The sequence below is a fragment of the Tenrec ecaudatus genome, chromosome 16, assembly GCF_050624435.1.
Source record: "Tenrec ecaudatus isolate mTenEca1 chromosome 16, mTenEca1.hap1, whole genome shotgun sequence".
In the NCBI taxonomy this organism is placed as follows: Eukaryota; Metazoa; Chordata; class Mammalia; order Afrosoricida; family Tenrecidae; genus Tenrec; species Tenrec ecaudatus.
This window is the reverse complement of record NC_134545.1, coordinates 102,241,663-102,269,368: the sequence shown is the minus strand read 5'-3', so window position 1 is coordinate 102,269,368 and position 27,706 is coordinate 102,241,663. Positions and strand designations below refer to the sequence as shown.

The 27,706-nt window shown below is 48.1% G+C and overlaps 1 protein-coding gene across 3 annotated transcripts in view; it reads left to right on the top strand.

Annotated features, from left to right (window-relative positions):
• The first annotated feature begins 236 nt into the window (after positions 1-236).
• The window catches only part of CACUL1 (CDK2 associated cullin domain 1), a 65,814-nt gene continuing 38,344 nt past the window's right edge, over positions 237-27,706 (top strand). Inside the window, exons 1-3 of one of the 3 annotated variants that reach the window (XM_075533312.1) lie at positions 237-816; positions 18,063-18,189; positions 19,070-19,172. In XM_075533312.1, the coding sequence (XP_075389427.1) occupies positions 465-816; positions 18,063-18,189; positions 19,070-19,172 (582 nt within the window). In that variant the 5' untranslated portion in view covers positions 237-464. The remainder of the gene's footprint in view (positions 817-18,062; positions 18,190-19,069; positions 19,173-27,706) is intronic. The other 2 variants (XM_075533313.1, XM_075533311.1) reach the window with 2 other exon arrangements.

Here is a 27,706-nt window from a genome sequence, read left to right as displayed (position 1 = left end):
CTAGAATGCGCACGCGCAAGCCGCGCTCCTATCACGTAAGGCCCTCCGGGGGCGGGGCCGACGAATGGGGGTTGAGCCCTGACGCCCCGCCCCTCTCTGTGGCATTAGGGCGGGGCGAGCCCCTGCCCTATGGCGTGCTGGTGACTCACCGCGGCCTTCCCTGTGCGCTTTGCCTTCGCCGAGCACCACGTGCTCTCTTGGCCCCTCCCGCAGCGGCCGCCGCAACTGCCTGTTGGGAGCTGCTGGAAAATGTCGTGAACTTCGCCGCCGCTTTACGGCTGCCTCTCCCCGCGAACCCGGGAGCGCCCACCGCTGCGAGAGTCGCGCCACGGGAGAGTGAGACCCAGCGCCCCCTGGCCTCTCCGCCGCCCCGCTCGGCCCCCGGTGATGTGAGCGCGCCAGGCTGCGGTGCCCCCTGGCCCAGGGCTGAGCCGGGCGTCAGCTGTCTGCGAGGGGCCGGCAGGATGGAAGAGAGCATGGAAGAGGAAGAGGGGGGCAGCTACGAGGCGATGATGGACGACCAGAACCACAACAACTGGGAGGCCGCCGTGGACCGCTTCCGGCGGCCGCCGCCGCCCCTGCAGCCGATCCCAGCCTCTAGCCGGGAGCCCCCGGGAGGGCAGCTGCTGGCAGTGCCCACTGTGTCCGTGGACAGGAAAGGCCCCAAGGAGGGACTGGCGATGGGGCCACCGCCAGAGTCCAACGGGGTGATCATGATGTTGAAGAGCTGCGATGGGGCTGCCACCGTGGCCAAGGCTGCCCCCGCCTCCACTCCCAGCTCCACCATCAACATCAACACCTCCACCTCCAAGTTCTGTGAGTCCACCCCACCCCCCGCCCCCTGCAGTCTGGCCTCCCCTCCTCTCCCACCCCTCCCGGAGTAGCCCCACCGCCTTTGTTCAGGCGTGGGTCTCTCCTCCCTCCGCTCCCCTCCTCCTCCGGTGTCTGCCCTGACTTCTTGTGTTACCTGGCTCGGCGCGCACACACGGCGGAGTTCCACCTGCGCGAGCCTTATCTCAGCTGGCCATCTCTCAACGTTAGTTAGGAAGCCCTTGTCTCCTCCACCCGCTTTTAAAGTTTCACTCTCCGAGGTGAGAGGAGAGGGAAGTAAGGCAGTAAGGCGGCCTGAGTTTCGATCGGGAGAGGCCTGCAAACTTCATCGGGAGTGGCCTTCTGCCACTGGAGGGAGAAGAGGAAGCAGGCTGCTCGCCTTCCCCTAGTGCCTTCAGCCAGTCTCTGGAACAAACCAGCGGCTAGAAAGTTGGCCCACATCGCCCCCACCCCCAACCCCCCCACCGTGCCTTCCCCTGTCCAGTGTCCAGCCTCTGCTGGGACACAACAGAGGACGTACTTCTGGAGTGCCACCCCTGCAGGGACTCGGGGACTGGGGTGTTCTAGCCATTAATGTACATAATCACTTTTCAAAGCCTACACTCAAGGAGTCAGCCATTCAGCACACGTCCAAACCTGAGCCCCTGTTGAAGCTTTCAGGTGACTGTCACCAACCTTAATGTTCCATCGCAGGCTTTCGTAAACCCCTGTCTGAATGGCGGGGGTGGGGGTGCGGCACACAGCCGCTTCAAAACTTTTATGGAAAAATGAGATGGAAGATAATGGGATTTTCCCATGAACTTTATGAAGCCCCTTTCCATCCTTCCATAGCTAGGAAGGGAAATGTGCTTCTGCTTTCCGTGTGTGTGTGTGTGTGTGTGTGTGTGTGTGTGTGTGTGTGAGAGAGAGAGAGAGAGAGAGAGAAAAGAAGAGAGCGAACATGGAATCTGGCCAGCATAGTCAGGCTTTTCTCCTATTATTAACTGCAATTAGTTGTGAACGGCATCTGGTAAAGCAACTGGAGAATTCATTTCCACTTACTAAGTTTATCAGGGGCACCGGTGATTGCTCAATTAACTGTACATAGAAAATAGCTTTGTTCAGATAGACAGTCACAGCCTTCCAGATTACATTTGTGTGTGTACACAACACACAAATCTTACTTGCCCTCAAGACACCTCTCTAGTGAAGCCATCATATACTGTGCAGGTACAGTGGGTTGGAGTCTGTTGTGAAACCAGACTTACCTAAACTGCAGGGACCTGGCTTTTGTTTGTTCTCGAACAAACTTCATTTGAAGAGTGTTTAAAAAAATCAAGGAAATCGAGAACAGAATGATTGGCCATGTCCATCATCAGAAAAAAAAAATCTTACCATAGTGAATGAAGGGGGAAATGCAGAGTGGAGACCCAAAGCCCATTTGTCGACCACTGGAGATCCCCTTGCAGAGGGGTCTAAGGGAGGAGATGAGTTAGGGTGCGATGTAGCACCAATGAAGAATACAGCTTTCCTCCAGTTCCTAAAAGCTTCCTCCCCCCACCAACTATCATGATCCGAATTTTACCTTGCAAGTCTGGACAGAGCAGAGGATGTACACTGGTGCAGATAGGAGCTGGAGGCACAGGAATCCATGGTGGATGATACCTTCAGGACCAGGGGTGTGAGGGGCGATACTGGGAGGGTAGAGGGTGAGTGGGTTGGAAAGAGGGAACCGATTACAAGGATCTACATGTCACCTCCTCCCTGGGGGACGGACAACAGAAAAGGGGGTGAAAGGAGACATGGGACAGGGCAAGATATGACAAAATAATAATTTATAAATTATCAAGGGCTTATGAAGGAGGGGGGAGCGGGGAGGGAGGGGAAAAAGAGGACCTGATGCCAAGGGTTTAAGTGGAGAGCAAATGCTTTGAAAATGAGGGCAAAGAATGTACAGATGTGCATTACACAATTGATGTATGTATGGATTGTGATAAGAGTTGTATGAGTCCCTAATAAAATGTTTTAAAAAAAATAATAATAAAGAATGATTGGCCATGTCAAAAGGTTGTTGGAAAAGCCAGCTAGTGCTCTGATAAACCTGATAAGAAAACCATGCAAATAACATAATGAGAAACAGGAAATAACTGCAAGCATGATAATTGGTTTTTAAAAAAATGGATATTATGAGCTTCTTATAGTTAATGCATCTGAAAACTACAATGAAATGCAGCAATTCTTAGGGAAATAGAAACTTTGAAGACGGGGACAAAAACTAGAAAGCCTGAAGCGACTAAATGTATAAGAAGTGAGAGTGCAGGCGTTCCTCATTCTGTCTCACTTCGCAGCTACGCGCATTTTTACAAGCTGCAGGTTTGTGGCAACCCCGCTGTCAGCACATCAGGCAATGCTGTTTTTCCATTTCATGTCTGTGCCCCGTGTTTTGTAAGTCTCACAACCCCACCACCAGCAAGTTCTGAGAACCCCTCTTTTAGGGTCACTGTGAATCAGAACCCGCCTGCTGGTCATGGGGCAGGTGTTTGGGTAGCCATGTGGCAACAGCATTAGGAAACACTTGGATGTCTGTGCAAGGCGAGAACAAGGTTGGAACAGACAGTGTCATCTTTTTCCTTAGGGAGAGGCTGGTAGTTGTAAACCTCTTAACTTGTTCTTAGCAAGCAACCCTTAACCCACAGTGCCTCCTAATGGACCAGCCCCCGCCCACTCCCAGTTTCACTGCCATCTAGTTGATTATGACTCCTAGCAACCCTTTGGGACAGGATTGAACTGCCCCTGTGAGCTTCTGAGAGTAGAAAGCCATCTGAGGAGCAGCTGGTGGTTTTGAACTGCTGACCTTGTAGCACACAAACGTGGCAAAACTACACTACCAACACTCCTTAATAGATACTGTAGAGTATAAACATAACTAGTATGCACTGGGAAACCAGAACAAAATCATGTGACTCGCTTTATTATGATCCTTGCTTTATTGTGGTGGTCTGGAACTAAACCCATATTATCTTTTTTATATCTACATATATTGAGAGGGAAGGAGGAGAGAGAGAGAGAGAGAGAGAGATTGTTGTTAGGGGCCATGAAGCTGGTTCAACTCAGTGACCTGTGTACAACAGAATGAAACCCTGCCCAGTCCCGTGCCCTCCTCACCATGGTAGGTTTCCGTCCACTTGCAGCCACTGTATCCATCTATCTCTTTGCTGGTCATCCTCTTTGTTGCAGCCCCGCTACTTTTTCAGGGACTGGTGTCTCCTGATGTCTCCAGAGTCCAGGAGACAAAGGTCTCCATCCTTGCTTCTAAGGAGCATTCTGGCTGCACTTTTTCCAAGCCCGATTGGTTAGCATTAATTTAAATGGGGAAATGGTTTTAGCATTCTCAGACCCCCCTCCCAAATACCCAAGAACACATAAAACCTAAAATAACACTACCAGTGTTCCCAGAGATGGCGGTTGGAAACTGGACTGTCCAGGGAGGGACTTGACTGCTCTACTGACTGCAAAACATGGGCCCAGTGCTCGTTTCGATCTTCACCATTTTTCCACATAAGCACGGATCCGCCCGGACTCTGTGTTGCAGAAAACCAGTGCCAGTGGAGCTCTTTTGTAAACGTGGCATGAAAGTTTTGCAAAGCAGGGATGCCGGTAGGCATGGCATCCCTCGGAGCTGTTGCGGGATCAGTTCCAGGCCGTCAGCAATGAGGCAATAGAGCAAGTGGCTTGACCACTTGGGTTTCCCAGGAAACAGTAAAGTTTACACTGTCTGTTCAGGGCGCAGTAGCCTGGGGGCCGGTGAAATATTCTGAGAATGACCTTTGCAGGAAGAAGGGCGGAAGCCGCTGCCTTGGGCCTCCCTTTGTAGATAGCCACAGAGTTGCGAGGCCTCAGGAAGCAATGGAAAGTGAGATGGAGGTGCCTGCAGGGAAAGACCACTTCTAGTTTCATCAAACTTAAGTGTTTTACCTGTTGTCTTGGGGAAAACATGCCAAACTATTTTTATGACATGAAATATTGATGAAAAAACTTAAGGACCATTTAGGAAGAGAGTGCTAGGTTTGTTTCGAGGATCAGCAGAGATAGGAAAGTCTTGCACAGACTCTTAGCGCCTCCCCTCCAGTGTGTTAAAAGAATCATGATTCACAGTGCGTAAGCACAGTTCAACACCCATTAAGCTATTAATGTAATTCATCTTACTAACAGATGGAAGGAGTGGTGTCAGCATTATTTTAATTGAGGTCATGGAATCATTTGGTGATTGTTAGCACCTATTTGGGATAAAAGCTCTTCACAAACCAGGAATACAAGATAACACCCAAAACCAAACTTGCTGCCATCGAGTTAATTCTGACTCACAGTGTGACGCTATAGGACAGGGTAGAACTGCCCTGTAAGTTTCTGAGGCTGTAAATCATTAGAGGAGCAGAAGCCTCATCTTTATCTTAGAGAGCTGTTAGTTGGTTTGAACTATTAACCTTGTGATTAGCAGCCCAACTTGTAACCTACAATCCCAGGCTCCCTTTCCGCATCACCACCATGACTTCAAATGTTAAGAAATGTCCCGACTCTTGGTAGCACAGTAGTGCAAGCTCTTGGCTGCTAACCAAAAGGGCAGTGATTTGAAGCCCCAGACTACTGTGAGGGAGAGAGGCGGAGCCCTCCGCTTCAGTAAAAGAGAACAGGCTTGGAAACCCTGTGGGGTCAGTTCTACTCTGTCAAGGCAGTGGATTTAGCTTTTGATTTATCAGAAAAGTGCTAACTAACACTCCAAAGACCAAACTCTCAGCCCACGAGTCAGTGCTGACTCTCAGAGACTCTGTGGGTTTCCAAGATTTGTAACTGTTTACGGGCATGGCAAAGCTCTAGTTTTTCACCGAGGAACTGCTTGGGGTTTTGAACTGCCGGTCATGAGTATCGCAGCCCAACTCATCGCAGGAACAGTAAGACGCACAAGGGTAAAGCTAAAACACCCGTTACAGGTAAGAAGATCACCTACCTAGAAACAGCATTCGAATCTGGAGAGAAACAACTGCGATGAGCAGAGTCGCTGGACTTTAGAGCAGCCTACAAACTTTGTAGGCTTTACTGCGTTAGCGGTGCCTGACTAGTAATGGTCCTCGGAAGTGAATGGTGTTTGCAGTAAAGCACTAAAACTGCACCATCACCGGGGGACGGAAAAGGGGTGCACCTAGTGGGGAACTTCATGCTCTTGGGCAGGCTTACTTCTGGTAAGGATCCCTTTCTCTAATCTCCAATTCAGAGTGATCGCCTAGCCTAACAGTGATGGGGCGGAGGGAGATTCGTCGGAGGCTTCCCTTAGTGGAAGTTAGCTAATCTTTTAACCTTAATCTTGCTACCGCGGTGTAAGTTCAAGAACAGGAGAGAGACCAAAAGAGCTAATTTGGAGCAAAGGCTGAGTGGGTTGGGAAAGTTGCTTTGAGGTGGTGCCCTGTCACTGAGGGAGGAGTGGTGTGGTTTAGTGGCTTCCTCGATGGAGAGAAAGTAAACAGGATAGGAGGATGAACAACAAATGTGGGTGAAGGGAGGCCGCAGCGGTCGGTGTAAGATATGAAAGTAAGAATTTATCAAGAGGTCATGAGGTTGGGCGGGGGGTGGGTGGGTGATGGGGAGCAGGAAACAAAGGAGGAGCTGATACCAAGGGCTCAAATAGAAAATTAATGTTTAGAAAATGATGGTAACATGTCCAAATATGCCTGATAAAATTGACGTATGGAAAAAAAAATTGACGTATGGAATTTTATAGGAGCTGTCAATAAAATGATTTAAAAACTAGAATAAACAGGATAGGCTGGCTGGATTAAAGGCCTACGTGGGAAAGGACAACACTACAGAGCAGATGGAAGAGCGGGTGTAGAAGAAGCTCTCTCGCGAGGGCCAGGGAAGGACTCCTTAGCACTTCAGAAGCTTGCCGTGTGCTGTCAGCTGTTTCTGGCTCAGGAACCCTAGAGAGGAGAGTAAGTCTACCCCCTAGGGTTTTCTGGGCTGAGATCTTCCTGGAAGTAGATCAGGAGGCCTGTTCTCTGAGCGGCTGGTGGGGTTGAACCGCTGACCTTTTCATTCGCAGCCGAGCACTTGTCCATTGTGCCACTGAGGCTTTTCAGAAGCTTATGAGGCACAAAGCAGAAGTCAGCTGAGAGGATGAAAGGCTTTTTTCGGTGCCTGAAATTGACGATATCCAGCATATATGAGAGGGCTTCAAAAATTCATGGGAACAGACTTTTTAGTGTTTATTTCAATAACGACCTAGTCTTCAACAACATTGTAATTCAAATACATTGATTCTTTTTAAATTAAATTTATTGGGGTCTCTTACATCTCATCACAATCTGTACATTCATCCATTGTGTCAATCACATTTGTACATATGCCGCAACCATCATTTTCAAAGCATTCTCTTCCCACTTGAGCCCGATATCAGCTCCCCACTTTTTCCCCCCTTCCTTCACGAGCCCTGATAAGTTATAGATTATTATTTTCACGCATTAATTCTTTAGCCTTATGCATTGCTTACGTGGTGCATACGACGGTTGCACATGACATACTGTGACCGAGAGCAAGCACACATGAGCCTTCACTAAGATCTCTTTGCTTCTTAATATGCGCAGTCTTTTGTAACAGATTTGCCTGATGCAGCGCTGTTTCACTTCTTGATGTGCGAATCCAAGTAAAATGAAATCCACCATGTCAAGTTTATCCCGTCGTCCACTGGGGAGGACTTTTATTTTCTCTGCACTGAGGTGTAGTCCATACTGAAGGCTGCAGTCCTTGGTCTTCCTCATTCATTCCTTCAAGTCCTCACTTGCAGTAAGCAAGGTTGTGCCATCTGCATCTCGTAGGGTTTTAGTGAGTCTTCCTGAGATTCTGAGGCTGCGTTCTTCATCCAGCCCAGGTTTTCAGATTATTGGCTCAGCCCTGATGTGCACGCCTTCTCTTCATTGAAACTGTACGCGATCCTGTTCTGTTGCGTTCCAAAGACTGCCTCTTTGTATAGGTTCTACAGGAATACAGTTAAGCGGTCTGGAATTCCCATTCTTTGGAATGTTATATCCATTGTTTATTGTGATCCATATAGTCGAATGCCTTTTCATAGTGAAACACAAGTAACTCTGGTAATCTCTGCTTTCAGTCAAGGTCTATGTGACATCAACAATGGTAGATCTCAGTTCACATTCTCTTTACAAACTGGCTTGGATTTCTGGCAGTTTCCTCTTGATGTATTGCTACAACTTAAAAAAAAATTCTGTGTAAAATTTTACTTGCGTGTGATACTATGTAATTTCTGTGTTCCATCAGGTCACCTTCTACTGAGCTCTTCTAGTTGGTCGACCAGGTAGCTATTTTTCGAATTCCTTGGCATAAACCAGTGAATGTTTCCAGGGCTGCATCACCCCAGTGAGTAAGCCATCAATTCCCGGAGCCTTGTTTCTGCAAAAGCCCTCAGTGCAGCTTGGACGTCTTCCTTCGGAATCATCAGGACTTCTGACCTGCTGTCTGTTAAACCCGTTGCTGTTGAGTTGATTCTGACTCAGTGGCTTTATAGTTTGGAACCGAGCTGCCCCATCGGGTTTTGCTTCATCCCCGCAGAGACCCTGTCTGCAACAGCAACTATGATTGCAGTCACCAGTTGACTTGTTTGACTGTGGTCCCCAGTTTCAAGTCTAAACTCATGCTCTGGCAGTTAGCTAATGAAATCAGGTGGTCGTAAGGAATACCCTCTCTGTATCTTTCCAGTCCATGAGGTGTGAAGTGGATGCCAGGCAACAGGTGTGGCATTGCTTTTTGTGAAACGTTGAAATCCAGACACTATTGGTTCCTCTTGGTATCTGGCGGGCCAGTATAAACTTTTGGTCTCGCCATGCTCCGAGGGTCTCTAGAGAGAGACGGCGATGGACTGCCTTGTCTCAAGACTTACCGAGGGGTTTTCACTGCTGCTTAACTGACGAATGCCCAGAAGATCCAGTCTGAAATCACTTTAGTGAGAAAAGGTCTTGTTCGATTGTGCAAAATTGGGCTGAGGGGAGTGTTCTTCACAGCCCTTGGCAAGCATTTTATCCCCTAGTTCCCAGGCCTCCTCCCCCATCCCCACCTCCGGTTCCTTATTGGCTGAGCCCTGTGGGTTAACAGGCTTTCCCCAATGTCGCCCAAGACGGTTCTGCCTCCAGAGAAGTTCCCTTCCCCTTTCTTAATTTTCCCGGGTCCCTTTTCCCCTACCCTAGGTGCCTGAGCTCTAGTATTGTCCTATCTGCTAGTAGCTAGTGTCCTGGCTACTTAGTAACTCCTTGACTCTTGGTTCTCTGATTGCTAAAGATGGACCAGCCTGGTGACTTACCCCACATTTTGAGTCCAGTGTCTGTTGACTGAGCAAGATAGTATGAGTAATAGTGGTTACTCATTGGGTGGCTAACTGCAAGGTCATTTGTTTGAAATCACCAGCTTTTCCATAGGAGAAAGATGAGGCTTTTTACTCCCATCCAGAGTGGCAGCCTCACACCCACAGGGGTAGTTGGACTCTGTCCTGCCCTGTTGTTGGGAGTCAGAATCAACTTGAGGGCAGTGAAAGAGAGGGCTCTTAGGGAGGAAGCTAGCCTTGTCTGAAATTGTATGTTTCCTCCTCATTTGCCACCTCGGAATTCGTTCCCACACGCATCCCCCAGATTTCTGCCACGATGCGGTAGTGAAGTCTTGCAGGACTTAGGGACCACTAGGGTAGGTTGCTCATGAGATAGCCCCAGACCATCTGATCAAATGGGAGGTCTAGAGGTCCTCCGAGGGTAAAGTGTGAAAACAGTACACCTTTCCTTCCCAAGTCTCAGGAGAGGTCATTGCAGGGTCTCCACCCAAGTCTGGCCATGGCTTCAGTGCCACATACTGTGTCAGTCACGGTTAAGTGTAAGAAGCAGCAACTAGGGAACTGATCTCGGGGATGTACATATAACCTCCTCTCTGGGGGACGGGCAACAGGAAAGTGGGTGAAGGGAGATGTCGGGCAGTGTAAGATAAGATAAAAATAATACTTTATAAATTATTAAGGGTTCATGAGGGAGGGGGAGTGGGGAGGGAGGGGGAGGGGAAAAGGAAAATGAGCTGATTCCAGGAACCCAAGTGGAAGGCGAATTTTGAGAACGAGGAGGGCAACGAATGTATAAGAGTGCTTTACTCAATTGATGTCTGTATGGATTGTCATAAGAGTTGTATGAGCCCCAATAAAATATTTAAAAAGAAAAAAAGAAACTGCTCGGGGGGAGCGAGAAGGGATGTGCTAGAGGAAATCCAGTGCTGTCTGAATCGGTGGAAAGGTCTGGAAGTCAGTGAGGCTGCTCCAGAGAAGCAGCCGCCACCACTGCCCAGCTACCGTTGTCACAACCGTCCCTCTGTCTGTGAGGATGGCAACCAGCTGCTACAGTGTGGGCTTTGCCACCGTCCAGCAGAACGCCCACTGGTCTTCCAAATTTCTCACGCGAATCATTGGTGGAACTTTCTTATCAAGTGCAACTATTCGAACTACACTTTCCATTCACCTTTCATCAGTTTTCTGGGGTAACCCTCTCGATCTCAGGAGGTGTCTTGTTACATGGTAGTTAGTGGCTGAGACTCAGCAGTACATGGGCCATCTGCACCTCTTACCCTGCAGCCCAGGCTGAAGAGCAGTGCTCTCGGGTCACGTCATTCTTAGGCATAGGGAGAGAAGAGAGTGGACAGAAACACAGTGGCATGTAGAGCTTCTGCTCCAGCGTAGCATGCTGCCATCTGCTCGTGTTGCATTGGCGAAGGGCAAACCCGGGGCCAAGTCCCAATGTCAGTGGAGTGCTTAAGGGCAGCCCCGCAGGCTACTCAGTAGACAGGCACAGCGGAGGGTGGGAGCTGAGTGCCAATAGAGCACTTGTGACCTCCAGGTAAATGAAAACAGAATAGAATGGCTCATTGTGTCGGAAGTAGCCACCTGTGGATATGAAGGATGAGGATAAAGGACTAGGTATACGTATGTTAGAGAGGCTTCAAAAAGCTTGTGGGAGAATGGAGTGAAAAGATAATGGGACTTTTCTATGGACTTTAAAAAACTCTTGTGCATGTATAGTTAGTCCCCAGTTTGCAGTGGATTGGAGTTGCCATGACCCACTCTTAAAACCATCATTTTGGGAGGGTAGGGCGTACATCTTCTTGGGAGGAAATTTCAGGAAAAGCATGCAGGAGAAATGAAAAAAAGATGTACTGGGGATCTTGTGATTTATTGACAAGTATTACACACAGTGACTTTGATGAAACTGTTAGAGAAAGCCATGGGGGTGCTTACAGAAGGCCCACTCTCAAATCCCTAAAGAAAATAAATGCTCTTTGCCTCCTCATAGACCAGATGCAACCACGCTGTAAATAAACTCAGAAGCGCTGTATAAAAAGTTATTGTTGCTATCCGTTTGTAATATGTCTTGGCAGGATAAACTGGCCTGTTTTTCTTTGTACTCTATGACCGCTGGGCTATTCGGTCTGTGGGCTGAGTTGTAGAGATCTGTAATTTGTAGATGTAGGTGTGGTGCCAAGCCATCTAATGGCCTTTTACTCTGCAAATATTTATTTAGTACTTTAGCATGCCAACACAGTATTTTAGGCTCTGGTGAGGAATGAAGCACATTTTAGTATGGGAGATGCTAATTCTGATATGTTATGATCAAGTGCTATAGGAAAGCCATGTCACATACATGAGTGCTTCGAGGGGAGCAGGATGGATTCTGTCATTACAGGGCCCACGGTGCCAGAGTGGTGGCAGTGTCACCTTGAGAGAGGGTGCCCTGAAAGAGGGTTACTTGAGCTAGAGTCATGAGTCTGTTAAGTTCCATCCACGGATATGTTGTTTCTGTGTTCTCAATTATTTTAAGGCGTGCCTGATAAATGTTAGCTGTTTGCTAAATATCTGTTGAATAGAACGAAACAAAGGGAATCTTTGTAAAACTCAATCAGAGATTTGCCAGGAGGATGGGGATGGGTGTGGAGAGGTTTCCTTGCAGAGTGAGCAGCATGGAGCCGAAGACCCTGAGTTGAAATGAACTCTCCGGAAGTGGGATGTGCGGAAGGAGTGGGATGTGTGGAGGGAAGTGGGATGTGCGGAGGGAGTGGGATGTGTGGAGGGAGTGGGGTGTGCGGAGGGAGTGGGGTGTGCCGAGGTAGGATGTGCAGAGGGAGTGGGATGTGCGGAGGGAGTGGGATGTGCGGAGGGAAGTGGGCTGTGCGGAGGGAGTGGGGTGTGCGGAGGGAGTGGGATGTGCCGAGGTAGGATGTGCAGAGGGAGTGGTACCTGAGAGACACGTGGCTTATTGTTAATGGGTGAAGCTTTCTGCTGTAGAAATAGGAGCCACTGAAGGCTTAAGTAAGCTAATCAGCCTAGGGTGTGATTAAAGCACGAGGCTACCAACTGGTGGGTTAGTGGTTCAAACCCACCAGTCGCACCCAAAGAGAAAGACATGGTTATCAGTCTTGGAAGCCGTTTGGTGAGGAAGGGGGGAGTTCTGGGGAGGGGTAGTGAGGGTCCTTCTGTGAGTTGGAATCCACTGGATGGCAGTGGGTTTGTTCATTTAGTTCGAGAGGCGAGAGATGGAGGTCGGAGATTAGGTACAAGGCCTGCTTAGTTTCCACCAGAGATGATGGTCTGGACAGATTCAGCACTGAAAAAGAGGAGATGTAGATTTTGGAGATATGTGGGCCATTGTTGGCTGGCACTGGGTCATTTCCATCTAGGTTGGCCCCATGTATGCAGAGTGGAACCATTCTATATGAGTGTTTTTGTTTTACTCTCTCCTCCATTGGGTTTTCCAGCAGATGGCTAGGCCTGTCTTTCAAGGCACTTCTGGGTGGCTTTGAACCACTCACCTTTTGACTTCTAGTCTAGTGCTTTAACAGTTTATACAACCCAGGCACTAGAGGCCACACAAGTTAGGGGTGAGGGAGGGAAGAGAAGGAATCAAGATGACCGAGGTGGATGGCACTGCCTTTGACCCAGGTATGGAAGGAGTGGAGGTGTCTAGCTCTCATGCACAAGGACAAGAATTAAAAGTGCCCCTAATGTCTCCACTGTAATGCCATGAGCTGAAAGTCAGTGGGGCGATCCATTTCAAATTTCCCAGGAAATTTTATTTTATTATTTTATTATTTATTATTATTCTCTGTCTTTGGTGTGGAGCAAGTATGAATGAGTAGTGCCTGTTACTAAACTCTTGCTTTCAGCCACCCTTCTGGGGCATTACTGGGCGGGTCGGAACCTCCAATTTTGAGGTTAGTAGTTGAGTGTAAATGGTTTGCACTGCCAGGGACCTTCGATGTATCGTAAACCACACCAACCGCCACTGCGCCCCTTCTGACTCGCAGCAACCCTGCGAAGGGAGCAGCCAGCCTTAATTCTCTCCCCTGGAGTGGGTGGTGAGTTTGAACTGCTGACTTTGCAGTTAGCAACCAGCAGTAGGACTAGGTAGCTTTAGTTTGTGTAAGATCAAACATAAGCTAGCCTGTTAATTCTAACACGGCTAAGTAGCGCGTCTTGGACTCCTTTCCATTTCTCATTGCCTTCCTCCTCCCCCAGTTGACAGTCAGACTCCAGAGCAGCTCTGCTGTCTCGCCTAGCTTGCTCTGAATTTGGGTCGAGTCCATGACAGTGGTTTTGTGTGATTCATTTATGCTCCCCCCTAGGTCTTATGGACACTTCAGTTTTAATAACCTTTTCAAAACATTTTAAAAAAGTACATAATATTCAAGCTGGACAAATCTAACCAGGGCAAAATTTAGCAATTGAACGATAAAAGTTTTCTGTGTAGGTTCTGTGCTTTCGTTTGATTCTTATTATTTGCTGGGACTGCACAGTCCGTTCAGGAGAGGCAGTAGGTTAATGATTTAAAAGGTGGGGCGCCCTGGGGCTGCAGTGGTTAAGCACTTGGCTGCTGAGAGCTTGCTGGTTAAAAACCTGTTTGTGGCCACCTCAGAGAAGCGGCCTGGCTGCCTGCCTGATCCCATGAAAGAGGACAGCCTGAGAAGCCCTCTGGGGCAGGGTTCCTCTGTCCTGTCGGGTCTGTGAGTTGGGAGTGTCCTATGGCACCATCCCTGCCCAAGAGGTGAAATGTAAGGAATTCTTAGCTCACAAGAGATTTGTCTGTTCTCACTAACCACTTGTTGTGCACATTGAGATAGGGAGGGGAGGGGGAGTGGTGGAAGGGATTGGATGTAGGCCTGTGGGTTGTGAAACTATGAGTTTATTTTTCCCTTTCATTATGTTAGCTAGCAAATTAGCCGAAATGATTTCCTTTTTTTCTAAGTAAAACAAAGGTGAGGACATACATGTATGTTATATGTGCGTACAAGATATGAAACTATATAATCGGAATAGACCTAGCGATTTTTGGATGACCTTATGATTCTCCACCATGACTTACTCATGCCTTTCTTATTTTGGTTTTAAATACTTCAACGATATTTAAAACCAGAGTATTAAACTAACTAAATAAATGTAAGTAGAAAAAAAAAGTACCTAAAGCCAAATGCATGCAGTGCCAAGAGAAAGGCATCAGTGTGACTGGTCTAGTGGGATGTCAGCCCAGAGGCCCGGTCTTCCTGCCTTAGCGTCCTTTCCCTCCTCCTCCTGGTCTCTGCCTTGCTGATTGCTAAACTGGGAAGCCAGTGCTTGAGAGATGGTCTCCCCTCCCCCTTTTCCCGCCTACTAGTAAAGTTCAGAGTCCTGGTGGGATCTGACTGTGTAAAGAGAATGGGTTGTGGAGTCCGTGTGTCCCACTGGTCACCACCTCTCAGTCTCCCTTCTTGGGAGGCCTGCTTCAGGCTCCTGACTGTTAGCAGAAAGCAGGGCCTCACACCCAAACTCACTGCCGTCGAGTCAATGCCGATTCATAGAGATCCCAATAGACAGGGTAGAACCACCCCTGTGGGTTTCTGAGACTGTAACTCTTTATGGGAGTGGAAAGCCTCATCTTTCTGCCTAGCTACAAGTTAATAGTATTGTGTATATATATTTTTGATACGTCGAGTTGATTCCATCTCATAGCAGCCCTATATAGGCCAGCGCAGAATTGTCCCAGGAGGTTTCTAAAATGGTAAATCTTTACGATGCGGATTGCAGCCTCCTCTTTTTCTTGTCAAGTGAGTTCAAACTGCCAAACCATTTGGTTAACAATGGAGTGCTTTTTACCATTATGCCATCATGGCTCCTGTTTATTTGTCTGTTACCCAAAATTATTCTCTGTCCTTCAGGGCGAGTCGTCTGTATAGGAGCGTGAGTCCAGGAAACATCTGTAGGGGATTAAGAAGTGAGACGGGAGCTTAAGGAAGCCAGTAAAACAAGCCAGGGCTGTGGGCAGTGGGAGTGTAATCCCAGTGGGGAATTCGGGGAGCCAGTGTTGATCCTGTGCTTCAGTTCCCTTACCTGAGAGTAAAGAGGCTGGGGGTCTGGACGCCGAACCCTCAGTGGTCGGGGGTAGTGATCCTCTACGTCTCTGCAGCCTGCTCCACTGCAAGCACAGTGCATGGCAGCAGGGGTTGCCACTTGGGACCCGGGCTGCCTTCGTGGACAGGTTAGTGGGGAGCGCCCTGCAGTGCTCGCTGCACACCCCTAGCGAGGTCCTCTTGTGGTCCTCTTCATCTTAGGCACAGGCCCCAAACCCAAGTCACCCCTGACCCTCTCTCACGTGCAGTCCATCAGCAAATCTGGTCGATTCTCCCTTTAGATATTCAGAATCTGAGCCCTTCCTTTTTGCCCTCACGGCCACCACTGTGCAGTCCCTGGGAGCCTCCCGGGGCAGCTGCTTTCCCTTCGGTTACTTGCAGCGCAGCAGCTGGAGAGGCCCTTGCGAAGCTGCCAGATGGCTCTGCTGAGTCCTTCAGTGGCCCCTCCTCTCCTGATGGAAAGCCTTCTCCTTATCTGCCTGTTACTGAATTGTTGGTACTTGTACACGTCTCGTGTTTTTAACTGAAGAGTCTTGTCAGTCTTTAGTGTTCTATTGGATAAAAGTACTCCTCTATTTCCTATCCCCTTTGATGTGGCTCATGTGATTCGTTGGTAAGTTCGGGTCATCTGTCTCCTTGTGCATTTCATCTTTCCCCTTCCTTCCTGGGTGACGTAAAACCTTTACGTGCAAGAATTGATCTGACGTGGTGTGCAACTCTAGCAGCTTTGACCAATTATCCAGTACTACAGCTCCTCACAGAGCAGGTTTTCCGCCTCCCCTTTTCACTGTACTTACTCGGTCTGTACGCTGAGCAAGTCATCTGAGGAGCCGCACTGTATGAAGGAGAAGGGGACGTCAGGACCGGAAGAAGGCGCATCGGCTCGTGATCTGCAGAAGACACAGCCTTGCTTGCTGAAGTGAAGAGAACCCGAAGCACTCACTGAATAAGATCACAGACTCAAGCTTTGAGTATTGATTACAGCTCAGTATAAATAAAAAAACCTCACAATGGGATCAATAAGCAGCATCATGGTAACCAAAAGATTGTCAAAGATTTCATTTTGGATTCACAATCAATGGCCATGGAAACAACAGGTAAGAAATCAAACAATCTGTGTTGCATTGGGAAAATGACCTCTCAGTGGTACAGAGCAAAGATATCACCGAGGGCTACCAGGTGCCAACCCCAAGCACCTCACAGGCCCGTGAAAGCTGTGCAGGAGTAAGGGGACCCAAGAAGAACGGGTGCCTTTGAACGATGGTCTTGACAAAGACTAGTCACACTGCCACAGACTGCCAGGAGAATGAGCTGGTCTGGCGCGAGTGCCTAGAAAGGCAGGCGGCCGAGACTCCAGCTGGCTGACTTCGGACATGCTACCAGAGGACTTGGGCCCTGGAGAAGGCCATCGTGGCTGGAAAGGGAGAGAGCCAGCAGGCAAGAGGAAGACCCTCGGTGAGACGGAAGTACGACGACAATAGGTTCAAACATTCTGGGGTGCCGTCGGTCCTGGCCCTGTTTGGCTGTGTTGGACAGGGCGTTACTATGAGTCACAACCAACTTACCAGACAGCCCAACAACTCACCTTCCATCCCTTGGACACCACTTTCACTCTGGTTCTGTTTCCCATCAGCATCGCGCCAATGGCATCTTACCGTGTGGAGCCTCGGGGGGGTGGTTTCTCTCACCTTGCAAAATGTGCTGAAGATTCTTCATGCTGTGTGAATTTGTAGTTCATTCCTCGACTGTCCTTTAAAACAAATTCATTCAAGAAGAAATATTACTTATAGCCGAGTGTAGGTGGTAGATAGATAGAAAAATCTCGAAAGTTCCCTGAATGGCAGCCGAGGTGAGGACTCGGTGGAGCTGCGATGGAAAGTGCCACCTGCAGGCTTCCATTACTACTTGGCTGACGCCTCTCAGCAATTAGCCATCATCCTGAGGAAGTCACTTCCCCTCTCTGACCCCAGGTTCTGGTGACGGGAGCACTAACACCCCCGGCCTGGTAGCCAGTGGCTCCTGTCACCCCAGGGAGCTTGTAAGGGTGGGACGTAAGGGCAGCACTTCCCCTCAGTATCTCATTGGTGTTCAGCTTGTGGACAGATGATAGAAGTGCTTTAAAAGACCTATAGATGTGGAAAAACAGCCAGGCCAGTGGGCAGAAGGGAAGCCTTACTTCTTTGTAAGGCTTCCGTTTATTCCTCCCACCGCACTCCCACCCCTCTGACGCCTCTCTGATGCGCTTGTAGGAAGAGCCTGACTGGAAGCGCTGTAGGCATGTGGAGAAGGTACTGGGAGCGCCCTGCGTCCCACCAAGTTTACCAGCATCCTCTTTGTTAACGAGTCTAGAATTCAGACGTTAATGTCCTTAGGTAGGTTTCCACAGGGGTGTCTGTAGAGAGTGATTATTGGGGTTCATAGTTCCCTAGAACTTAATGGGGGTTCACCAAACAGTCGTCTTGTCACATCAGTGACGCCCAGCATTGGGACATGTGCACATTTAAACATGCCACCAGGAACAGAAGCTCATGGAAAGTGGGAAAGGAAACCCATCACATTGGCTTGTTGTGTTCTTGTTTTCCAAGAGGCACAGATTCATAGTCATTCCTTTTAAAATGTCCAGTGACTGCTGAAATCCTGGACCCAGGAAGCTTGTCAAATTGAAGTGCAGTGGGTTGTGTTTAGAGACCAGCGTGTCCGTCTCAAACCAGAGAGCTCAGAATTGCTATGCTGTATGCCTGGTTTATTTCCTGTGCGGCACGTGGTGACACGCTTTTGCTTTTTACTTCTAGTAATGAATGTTATAACTATTGAAGATTATAAGAGCACATACTGGCCAAAATTGGATGGTGCCATAGACCAACTTTTAACCCAGAGTCCTGGTGACTATATCCCCATATCTTATGAACAGATATACAGGTAAGTCAAGTTAATTTACCTGGGTCTGGGAGAGGGGATATTAAGGTTTTGCAGCTTGGATTATGACAGTTTGTATGTGTGTAAGGTGATCCATAAGGTATGTGCCACACTGTGAATAGGCGAGTTGGTGTATATGTTTTGCTTCACAAGTGCTTCGTCAAGAGAGCGTAAACTCTGCTTGTCTAGACGTAGACTTCCTGCCACCTCAGCCTCTTGCCCTAGCCGTACTTCCTGAGACGAACGCCGTGGAGGTAAGTGATAAGGGCAAGACTGGCCCGGAGTATCTGGTGCACAGACGGCTACGTTCCACTTGTCTCCCCGCGGCCCCAGCTCACTTGACACACCATTCTAATGAGCTTGAAGGTTTTATCTCTCAGCTCCTGGGAAGCAGAAGCGGTACCTTAGTGAGGATGGGGGGGGGGGTGGATAGGAGATGTGTGCAGCCACAGGAGGGGCAGTGACAATGGTGTGTTCCAAATAATGGGTGCCCCAGGAGGGTGTGTCGCAGGCACGTTCGCAGATTAAAAACGTGTCCTGTGCCACTCTTCCCTCCCTCCTTGAACCACTCATAAGGACAGCGAGGGAGCCAGGGAGGACCTGGATTCTCAGTAGCTGCCACCTCCAAACTCTGAGATCATCGCTGGTCCTGGGTTTTGTTTGGGCTGATCACATCACACGTTTAAGAGATGACTCAGTAGGCGATTCGCAGCTGGGGGAAACAGCTCTTGCTGGAAAAGGATTGGGGGAGGGCAGGGTTATATTTTCACTCGGTGTGGTTGGTCACTTTTTGGGCCTGCGTCCATCGGTCGTGGAGGTGAAGTGTGCCCAGTTGCCTGAGATGAAGCGGCGCCTGGTTAACTTGGTGTTTGTCTCTTCACAGTTGCGTGTATAAGTGTGTGTGCCAGCAGCACTCGGAGCAGATGTACAGTGATCTGATTAAAAAGATAACCAATCACTTAGAGAGAGTCTCAAAGGAGCTGCAGGTAAAGAGCTGACTATACGGGTTTTGTTTTTGTTTTTTGCTTTCTTGGGGTTTTCTGACAGAACCACATGTGGAAGTTTGTTGATTTGAGGATGATATTAACTCATGGATATTTCCTAGATGCGTGCGGCCAGAATCTTGTGCTTGCTTAATATTTGGTATCGATCATTAACTTGAATGCAACCATAAATTATAACGCTTCTTATGGAGTGTCCCTGACCTTAACCTGTTGTGAAATTTAGGGGGAAAGTTACAGAAAGTACTCCGTTTCAGGGTGCATTTGGCCTTTTGGGGCTCTGTCATCTCCCTCTCACTGCCTCTGGAGCAGTCAAGTTCTGTGCCCTGTGGTCAGGTACTGACCTTGTGGCTGGCCCGGTCACATGTGCATTCTAGAGAAGGTGCTCAGCAGTAGGTGGCCAGGGTTGACACCACAGTTGGGGAGGGCTCCAGCACTTCTGAAGTAGCCAGTTACTACTAGCAAGTGACAAGGAGCGTTCTGAGCATGGACGCGGACCCTCGCTGACCCTGGTGGTCTGTGGCTTGACAGCTCTTTTAAAAATCATATCCAGAGCGATGTTTTATTGTTGCCCAACAATATATGCTTTCCTTGTAAAGTATACTCTTCATCAGAGACAACAAATATTTCATGGCACAGTGGTTACATGGTGGGCAGCGATTCACAACTACCAGCCACTCAGGAGAAAGACCCATTTCTCTCCTCTAGCAAAGAGGACTCACAGGGGGCAGTTCTGCCCTATTCTGTAAGGGCGCTGTGAGTCAGCCACTGCTGGGGTTGCTGAGACCTTGTGTGTGAATTGTAAAGGAACCTATAGCTTTGAATAGCTTGCTTTGTGATTCTGACTCCACGTTTGTCTCATTATTCTCAAATCTAATTTATTGTCAAATCCTACTGTTAATCACTTCCTGAGATACTTAACTGCCACTTCCAAACTGCAGGGGCCCTGGTATCTCTCAAGTCTTGATAAAAACGCTCATCTGAACCCCCGTCTCGGCACGTTTTATTGATACTTACCATGGGCAGGCTGAGGGACTGTGTCACCTTCCTGTTCAAGTGACGCCCAAGCTTCTGAACGTGACCTAGCAAGCCTTCCACTCTCGGAGCCCTGTGTGTTTCAGAGGCCTCCACGTGTCCTGCTCCTCTGAGTTACTTGAACTTGCCTTATCTCTTGGCTCTGCCATGTCGACTTGGCTGCCTGGAACATTCATTCTGCCCTCGTTTGTTTTGGTAAATGGTGAACGATAACGTACCATTTAGGCTGAAACTTGGGCATACTGTGCTTTGGGAGATACTCTGGCAGCCCCTCCTCTGTGCTTCTGTAGCACCTGTTCTTGATCCTGGTCTGCTAGTGGTGGTGCCTGCTCGTTTAGTTGCTCACTCCCTCCTCACTGTCTTCCCCTCCCCCCTCCTGAGAAGCAGAGGAGCCATGGCTATTTTGGTTAGGATGCCTTCTTGGCATCCAGCCCAGAACCCGAGACCAACCTTGGTTTCAGTATTTATTGAATGAGATACACATTGAATACTTGCCTATGAATAAATATTTACAGAGTGAAAAGGTTTTCTGTTAGAAATGTGAGTTTGTGTTTCTTACCTTGAAGCGTAGGTGGTCTTGAGGTGTAGGCAGTGTTTCTGATACCATGAGCGTCTTGATATTTTATATAATTGAGGGCATTGTTTTGAAGAGGGCTGTGGTTACTGGAATTTTCATTCCAAACCCAAACCCACTGCTGTCAAGTTAATTCCAACTCATAGCAAACCCTACATAGGACTTCTGAGACTTGGGTCTGTGTGGGAGCAGACAGCCTCGCCTCGCTCCCTCGGGTTGGATGTGAACTGCTCAGGTTGGATGTGACTGGTTAGCTGCCCAGTGCCTAACCTACAGTGTCTCCGGCACTCCTTTTATTAGATAAGTTAAAAACCACTATCTCAAAATGGGTCGTTTTATTAACATCGTTTTGGTATAATTGAAATACTACTAAACATTCAGTGCTAAATACAGTCCTGAAACAGAAAGCAAACCCTTTCAGTTAAAATTATTGAGCCAGAATGTATCACTTACCTGGCCTCCAGAAGTGATCTGCGAGATGTGAATTGGTTACTCTTCTACCGCGGCTTTCACGGTGGAGCATTGGTTGGACTGGTAGGATCGCTGTTGCTAAAATCACTTGTCACGGTGCAGTGCATGTGAGCAGTTTTCCCTTATATTGAGTATTGCATCTATTTTGTTTCTGCCTTATTGCTCTATTATTGTAGGATATTCCTAAGGGGCTACTGGATTGTTCTCGGGCTCAAATCTAATGGAAAGTTTTGGAAGGATGCTCTACTTGGGTATGTTTCCGGGGGCAGGAATTGAATCCATCAGTTAGCAGGCCATGGGAACTCGCCTGCTGGTTGTTGGGTCTGTGCACAGAGATTCAGAGTGCACCTCTCCGACGTGTTATCATGTTTGTTTCCTGTCAGTGAAGGGCGTGTCCTCATTCTCTAGCCCGCCCATGTGAGATTTCACTGTGTGTAGTGAGATTTCAGCCAGTGTAGTGCGATGAATCGATTGACTCATTCCAGCCTTTGACTGACTGACACTGCTGTAGCAGACACTCGGTCTCGTTAAGAGCCACTGGCTGGCTGGCTGTCTCACTGCCATTGAGTCCATTCCCACTGATAGCAACCCGATTGGTGAGGGTAGAACTGCCCCTGTGGATTTCTAAGACTTTACGGGAATAAAAAGCTTCATCTTCTGAGGATGGGCTGGTGGTTTCAAACTGCTGATCTTGCAATTAGTAGCCCAGCTGATAGCCTCTGTCCTACCAGGACCTCGAGGCTGTAGCCCTTAGTAAATAGCAGGGTGGGATGATCAGAAACAGACTCAACAGTTTTGTGAGCTCTGGGCTCTGCTCTTGGTGAGATAAGATAATGGCATCTTGTAAATTTTCTGCACATTAAAATGAAGTGGAATTACAAAAATGCGTGTGATTCCTTTAAGCTGAGTTCTGTGGTGTTTTTTTTTAAATCTTTCTGCTTGTTAATTCTGTCTTCATTCTGCTGAGACTCAAACTCAGTTGTGTCCACCTGTGTCGGAGTGAGCCTTTCTGAACCCCTGCCCCCACAATAGCACGATGACTGTGTGCCCGCAGCATCTTGCATCTTGGCACTCACATCTCTGTTTGAACCCTGGTTGTGTTGGATCATTTCTGCTTCGGCGTCTGACTGCTCACAGCCCCTCCTCTGGCTCGATGGGATTGGGCTCCTCGGTGCCCGGCACGGTTACAGTCCAGCGGGTGTTGGATGAGTGCGCGGCAACCCCAAGTGACCTGTAAACATAAGAGTAGCATCCTCTGCCGGAAGACCACAAATCTTTGTCTTTTAGAAGCTTAAAGACCAAACCCAATTGAAGTTGAGTTGATTCTGGTTCACAGTGACCCTGTGTGGGTCCGAGTAGAACTGCGCCAAGGGGTTTTAGTGGACTGATTTTTTTTCAGAACTAAATTGCGAGTCCTTTCCTCCGAGGTGCCTCTAGGTGGGTGCAAACCTTCAACTCTACCATTGCAGCTTATCAGTTTCACCATTTGCACCACCCACGGGCTACTGGGGGCAATAGGCAATTTATTTACTTACTCACTGTTAGAAGGATGTGGCCTGGTGCCATCCCTGCTGTCGTGAGACTTTCAGGCTATTTTCGGGAGGACAGAGAACAAGAGTGCCACTTTATTTTTTTAGCCTTAGACATCTCCTCTGCCTTGTAGGGTCACTGTGAGTTAGAATGGATTCAGTGCCAGTGAGTTTCAGTTGGTTTGCTTGTTTTAGCTTTATAAAGAGATTGAGGTTCAACAGTTTACAATGCTCTTTCGAATTTTCTGAAAACAATAAAACAAAGCTAACTGGGACGCCTGCTCCTTCTTTCACCTCCTCTTGGTTTCCCCAGCAGGGTGTGCCCGTGGACCCAGGGTAACTGCGTCTCTGGGACATGTCAGTGATAGAAGCTGGTAGCTGTTTTCCGTTCCCCTGGTCAAGGCCGATGTCCTGGAGCCCAACTCAGTGATTGCTCGAGTCCAGCAGGAAGCTTCCCACCCACCACGCAGCACACGCACTCCGTCACCTACTGGGTTAGGCTCATAATAACAATCAACTGCAAGCAAAATCCTCCACCTAAACAAGCCCCTCCTCAAGAGAATGATGGGTAGGTTTGAACTGCTGACCTTGTGGTTAATAACCCTTCTCGTAAGTCACTGTGCTACCAGGGTCTCTCAAGTCTTTTTATATGATCGCATAATTTAACTTGCATCTTCACCCAGCTCACTTTCCCCTAGCAACTTAAGATTTCCCAGGAATCCTTCCCTCTTCTCTTCTGATGCCAGGTGAGAAGCCAGGTCAGTGGACTACTGAAATGCCACTTGCTTCTGTTCCCTGGTGTTCTTTGCTGTCACCCTTGCGATGGTATTGTTGGCTCATGCCTGGACTTGGTCAGTTGCGATGAACTCTTCTGCAGGGCTTTGGGCCTCATTCCCTCGGAAAACGGCTAGCGAGACTTTGCTCTTAAGCCCTGTGTGCACCTTTGCCCTAGTTTTCCACCCCAGAGGCTTTGCTACTGTGGTCTGGCTGATTAGCATTGCCTAGGTAAACTGTAGAAAAACTTGTGAGTTGATGGTTTTTGTCTTACCCTGGCCTGGGATGCTGCAGCCTGCCCTGTATAAAGCTGTTTTACAAATCTTGCAGGGATTGGTCAATACACAAATGAAGTGACTATAGCCTAACATTGCAAATGAAGTGATACTGATGGAGAGGCCAGGATTGAAATTGATGAGGCGTCTGCTTATGTCTACAGCAACCCCCCTGGGTAGATAGCAGAGGGAGAGAGAAGCAGAGAGAGCGGAGACAGTGAACCTCCTTAAGGAAACACGACACAGGTCATGCATGGGCTGTGGCACCGAGGACAGTGAGGGCATGGGAGGTGCCCTCCTGCAGAGGTGGTGGTGCTGGCCGGGTGGCTAAGGTAGCCCTGTCCTCAGGGGCGCTGGCAGGAGGCCTCCATGGCTGAGACGGGCATCCTGGCTGGCTTGCATGGCTGGGAGGAGCTGCGATGGCTGTGCTCACTGAGGAAGGGAAGGATGAGCTCTCGCTCTCGGGGAGCCTTCCAGACTGCCTGCTTGCTGACCCTGGTCCTGAGCCGCGGCTTGCTGCCGCCACAATAAATGACCTAACTGAAAGGAATGTCTGCGAGTTCTTGGTGGCCATTGCAGTGGATTACTGAACCCAAGAGAAGTAGGGGGGGGGGGTGGAGCCGTTGTCAGGATTGGTGAAAAGATTGGCTAGTGGAATTGGGCTGATCTTGATTCTCATCATCCCCCTTGAAGCTAGACAAATCCTGATGCTACCCTTTTACAACAGTTTCATCCTAACTGGTTTGCCTTCTATAATCTCTTTTATTCAATAAATCTTACAAAACCCCTAATTTGATGGGCATCGTCCTTGCTCAAAACCCTAAAAGACTTCCTGTTGCCTTTCTCAATCAATCACAGGTGATTTTTGATCAGCATAAAAATCCAAGTTGGTTGGTCAGTTTCTGGGATTCCTAAAAGGAAACCTGATAAAGCTGGCACTTTCCTATCCAAGAAGGAGCTCAGCGACATTGTCGGGTAAGCATCAGACTGCTAACTGCAAGATTGGTGGTTCAGATCCACCCGCTGCTCCTTGGGAGAAAGTTGAGGCTCCTGTAAAGATGACAGTCTTAGAAACCCTATATTGGGGTCTCTCTGAGTTGCAATCGACTCAGCGACAATCCACATGTGCAGAGTTCTCTACTTGGTGTAGCAGTGAATGTGTGATTGATAAGCGTAGATAGATTGAATACAAAGTTAGAGAGTTGGGGGAATGAAGATGAAAGGGCCGAGATATAAAAAAGACCCCTTTGAGCTGCTTATCTCCCGGGACACGCTGTGCGATGAAGTATGGCCACACGAGCCACAGTCTGTGTTCCTCCCACCAAATGACTCTGCACATGTGGGATGCTTGAGGCCCATGGGGATTGGACAGCTGCTTCATAGTGCAAAAAGGTGCATCTCTCCCGATGGTGGTGAGACCATGCATGTAAGGTGTATGGGTCCCCTAAGATGGCGATTGGTCAGTTTTGCCACCTACTCGCCTTAAAATGAGCCATCCCACAGGTGGAGAAAGGGGGTCTCTTTTCCATCAAGGATAAAAAGAATTGGTAATAGAACATGTCATTTGGATCCTGAGTTGAACCTCCTCCATCCAGGAGACAGGAGAACTGAAGCAGAGCAAGAGAGGGCAAGAAGCAGCAGAAAAACAGGCAATAGAATCAGAAAATTGGCAGAAACCGCCTAGCTGGCTTCCTGGCTCGTGGAGTAAGAAAGTTGAGTACCTTTGGGCAGGATATCTGTCTGTTGGTAGAATGGTATACCTTTAGGCACTTATTCATGTGAGTTAGGCTTACTGACCCCTGAGTAAGAAGACTGAGCGCCCTTGGCAGGAGGATTGCTGGTGGGGTGCCCAGTGAACTTACTGGCAGAGCTAAAAAAGTTTTGAAACACTTGCCTGAGAAGGTGGGCGTGGGGGGTGGGGGCAAGCAAGCCACAGGTCCAAACCTAGAAAGAGGCATGTTTGTGGACACAATTCAGAGACTGAATTGATGAAAGAACTGTATCTTGAATGTTTCTGATCCTGAATTGTAACCTGTTCCTTAATAAATCCCATAATCCTAAGTATTGTCTGTGAGTTCTGTGTGGCCGTTGCAACTAATTTTCCAACCCAGCGGAGAGGCAGAGAAGCGCTATGGGGGGATAGCGGGTTTGCTAATCATAAAAAGTCGGGGGAGAGGAGGCATGTCTGACCTCCGCCTCACAGGGCTCAGTCTTGGGCAGCGGATGCTGGTGCTCTTGATTCTTCTTCCCTCTGTGCAGCTGGAGGATGTCAGGCATCACCTCCACCCTACTTTACAGAGCACTTGATAGTGCTCCAAGAGGAAGCTAATGGACTGAGAAAAGGAATAAAGCTCTGCTAGACTTAAGGGGCCAGAGGGGTAAAAATTTAGGATGTCTGAGTGCGTTTAAGGCCCACTAAAGACTGTGTGCTTCCTAAGAAACTGTGGCTAGCTTGAGAAGAATGGAATTCCAGAACACATCATTGGGCTCCTGCAGAACCTGGACAGAGACCAAGAAGCCGTTGTTCGGAAAGAACAAAGTGTAACCCTGCATGGTTTAAAGTCAGGAAAGGTCTCCGTCAGGGCTGTAACCTCGCAACATACGTTCTCGATCTGTATGCGGCGCAAAGGATCAGAGAAGCTGGATTACTTGGAGAACGCGGCATTGGGATTGGGGGAAGGCTTGCTTGCTAACCTGCAGGATGCAGACTGTACAGCCTGCCTGCCGAGCGTGAGGAGGAATTGAAGCACTTGCTGATAAAGTTCAAGCATTACAACCTTATGACGGATTACAGTGTCATGTAAAGAAAACGAAAATCCTCACAACTGGACCAGTAGGTAATATAAATGGAGAGAAGTTGTCAAGGGTTTCTTCTAGCGTAGGACACGCAGTCCTTGTTCATGAAAGCAGCAGTTAACACATTAAAGACTGGATTCTTTTTACCAACTTACCCAAGTGGCCGGGTATTTTTTCGGCTGTTAGGTTTTATTTGCATTGAACCATAAATGGGTTTACATCTCAACTTTTTATCATACTTATTTGTAACTTTCAGTTTTTGAATATAAAACGTCTCACATTATGAAACAGTATTTTGCAGCGTATGCAGAACATTATTACTTTAATGAACTATAATCTTCATGAAATTATAAACTTGTAAAAATAATCAACATAATCCATATTACTTTGAAAAACACTAAAAATAAATATAGTATATCAAACAAAAAATACATTCTTTGTTCCTCAGTGTTCATTTGCTGATATGTTCCTTTGCGATACAATGTACTGTTGTTACTACACTCTACAACTATACAGCTACATTGAGAAACACAGACAGTGTGCAGATATTACCCTGAAACCCCAGGCAAACATGACCTCCTAGCCCTTTGGTGTGATTAGTTGTGGAGACCTTATCCTAAAGAGTTACAATTATTTCATATATTGTAGTTAGCAGAGGACCTATATATAAACAAAGCTTCCTAGTACTTTTCTAATGTACGGTAAATTTACAGTTATACCTGGTTTAACTTCTTTTTTCATGGGCAGCGCAAACTCTACAGGCTCTGGTAGGAAATTTCTTTTTTCAATTGCTTGTCATGAACACAGGTTCATGCTGCTTCACGAGTTATCTCGTGATCCGTACGTAGCAGATGGTGCGCGAAACATGAGTAAACTCGGGATCCATCCGCAATGTGTTAAGAGATTGAATGAGTTACCCATTGCATTGGGTAAATCTGGTACACCAGACAGCTTTCAACTGTTAAAAATCAAAGGTGTTACCTAGTGGGCGAAGGTGTGCCTTAACCCAAGCGATGATTATTTTCAGTTGCTTCATATTCATGTGAAACTTGGACATTGACTGAG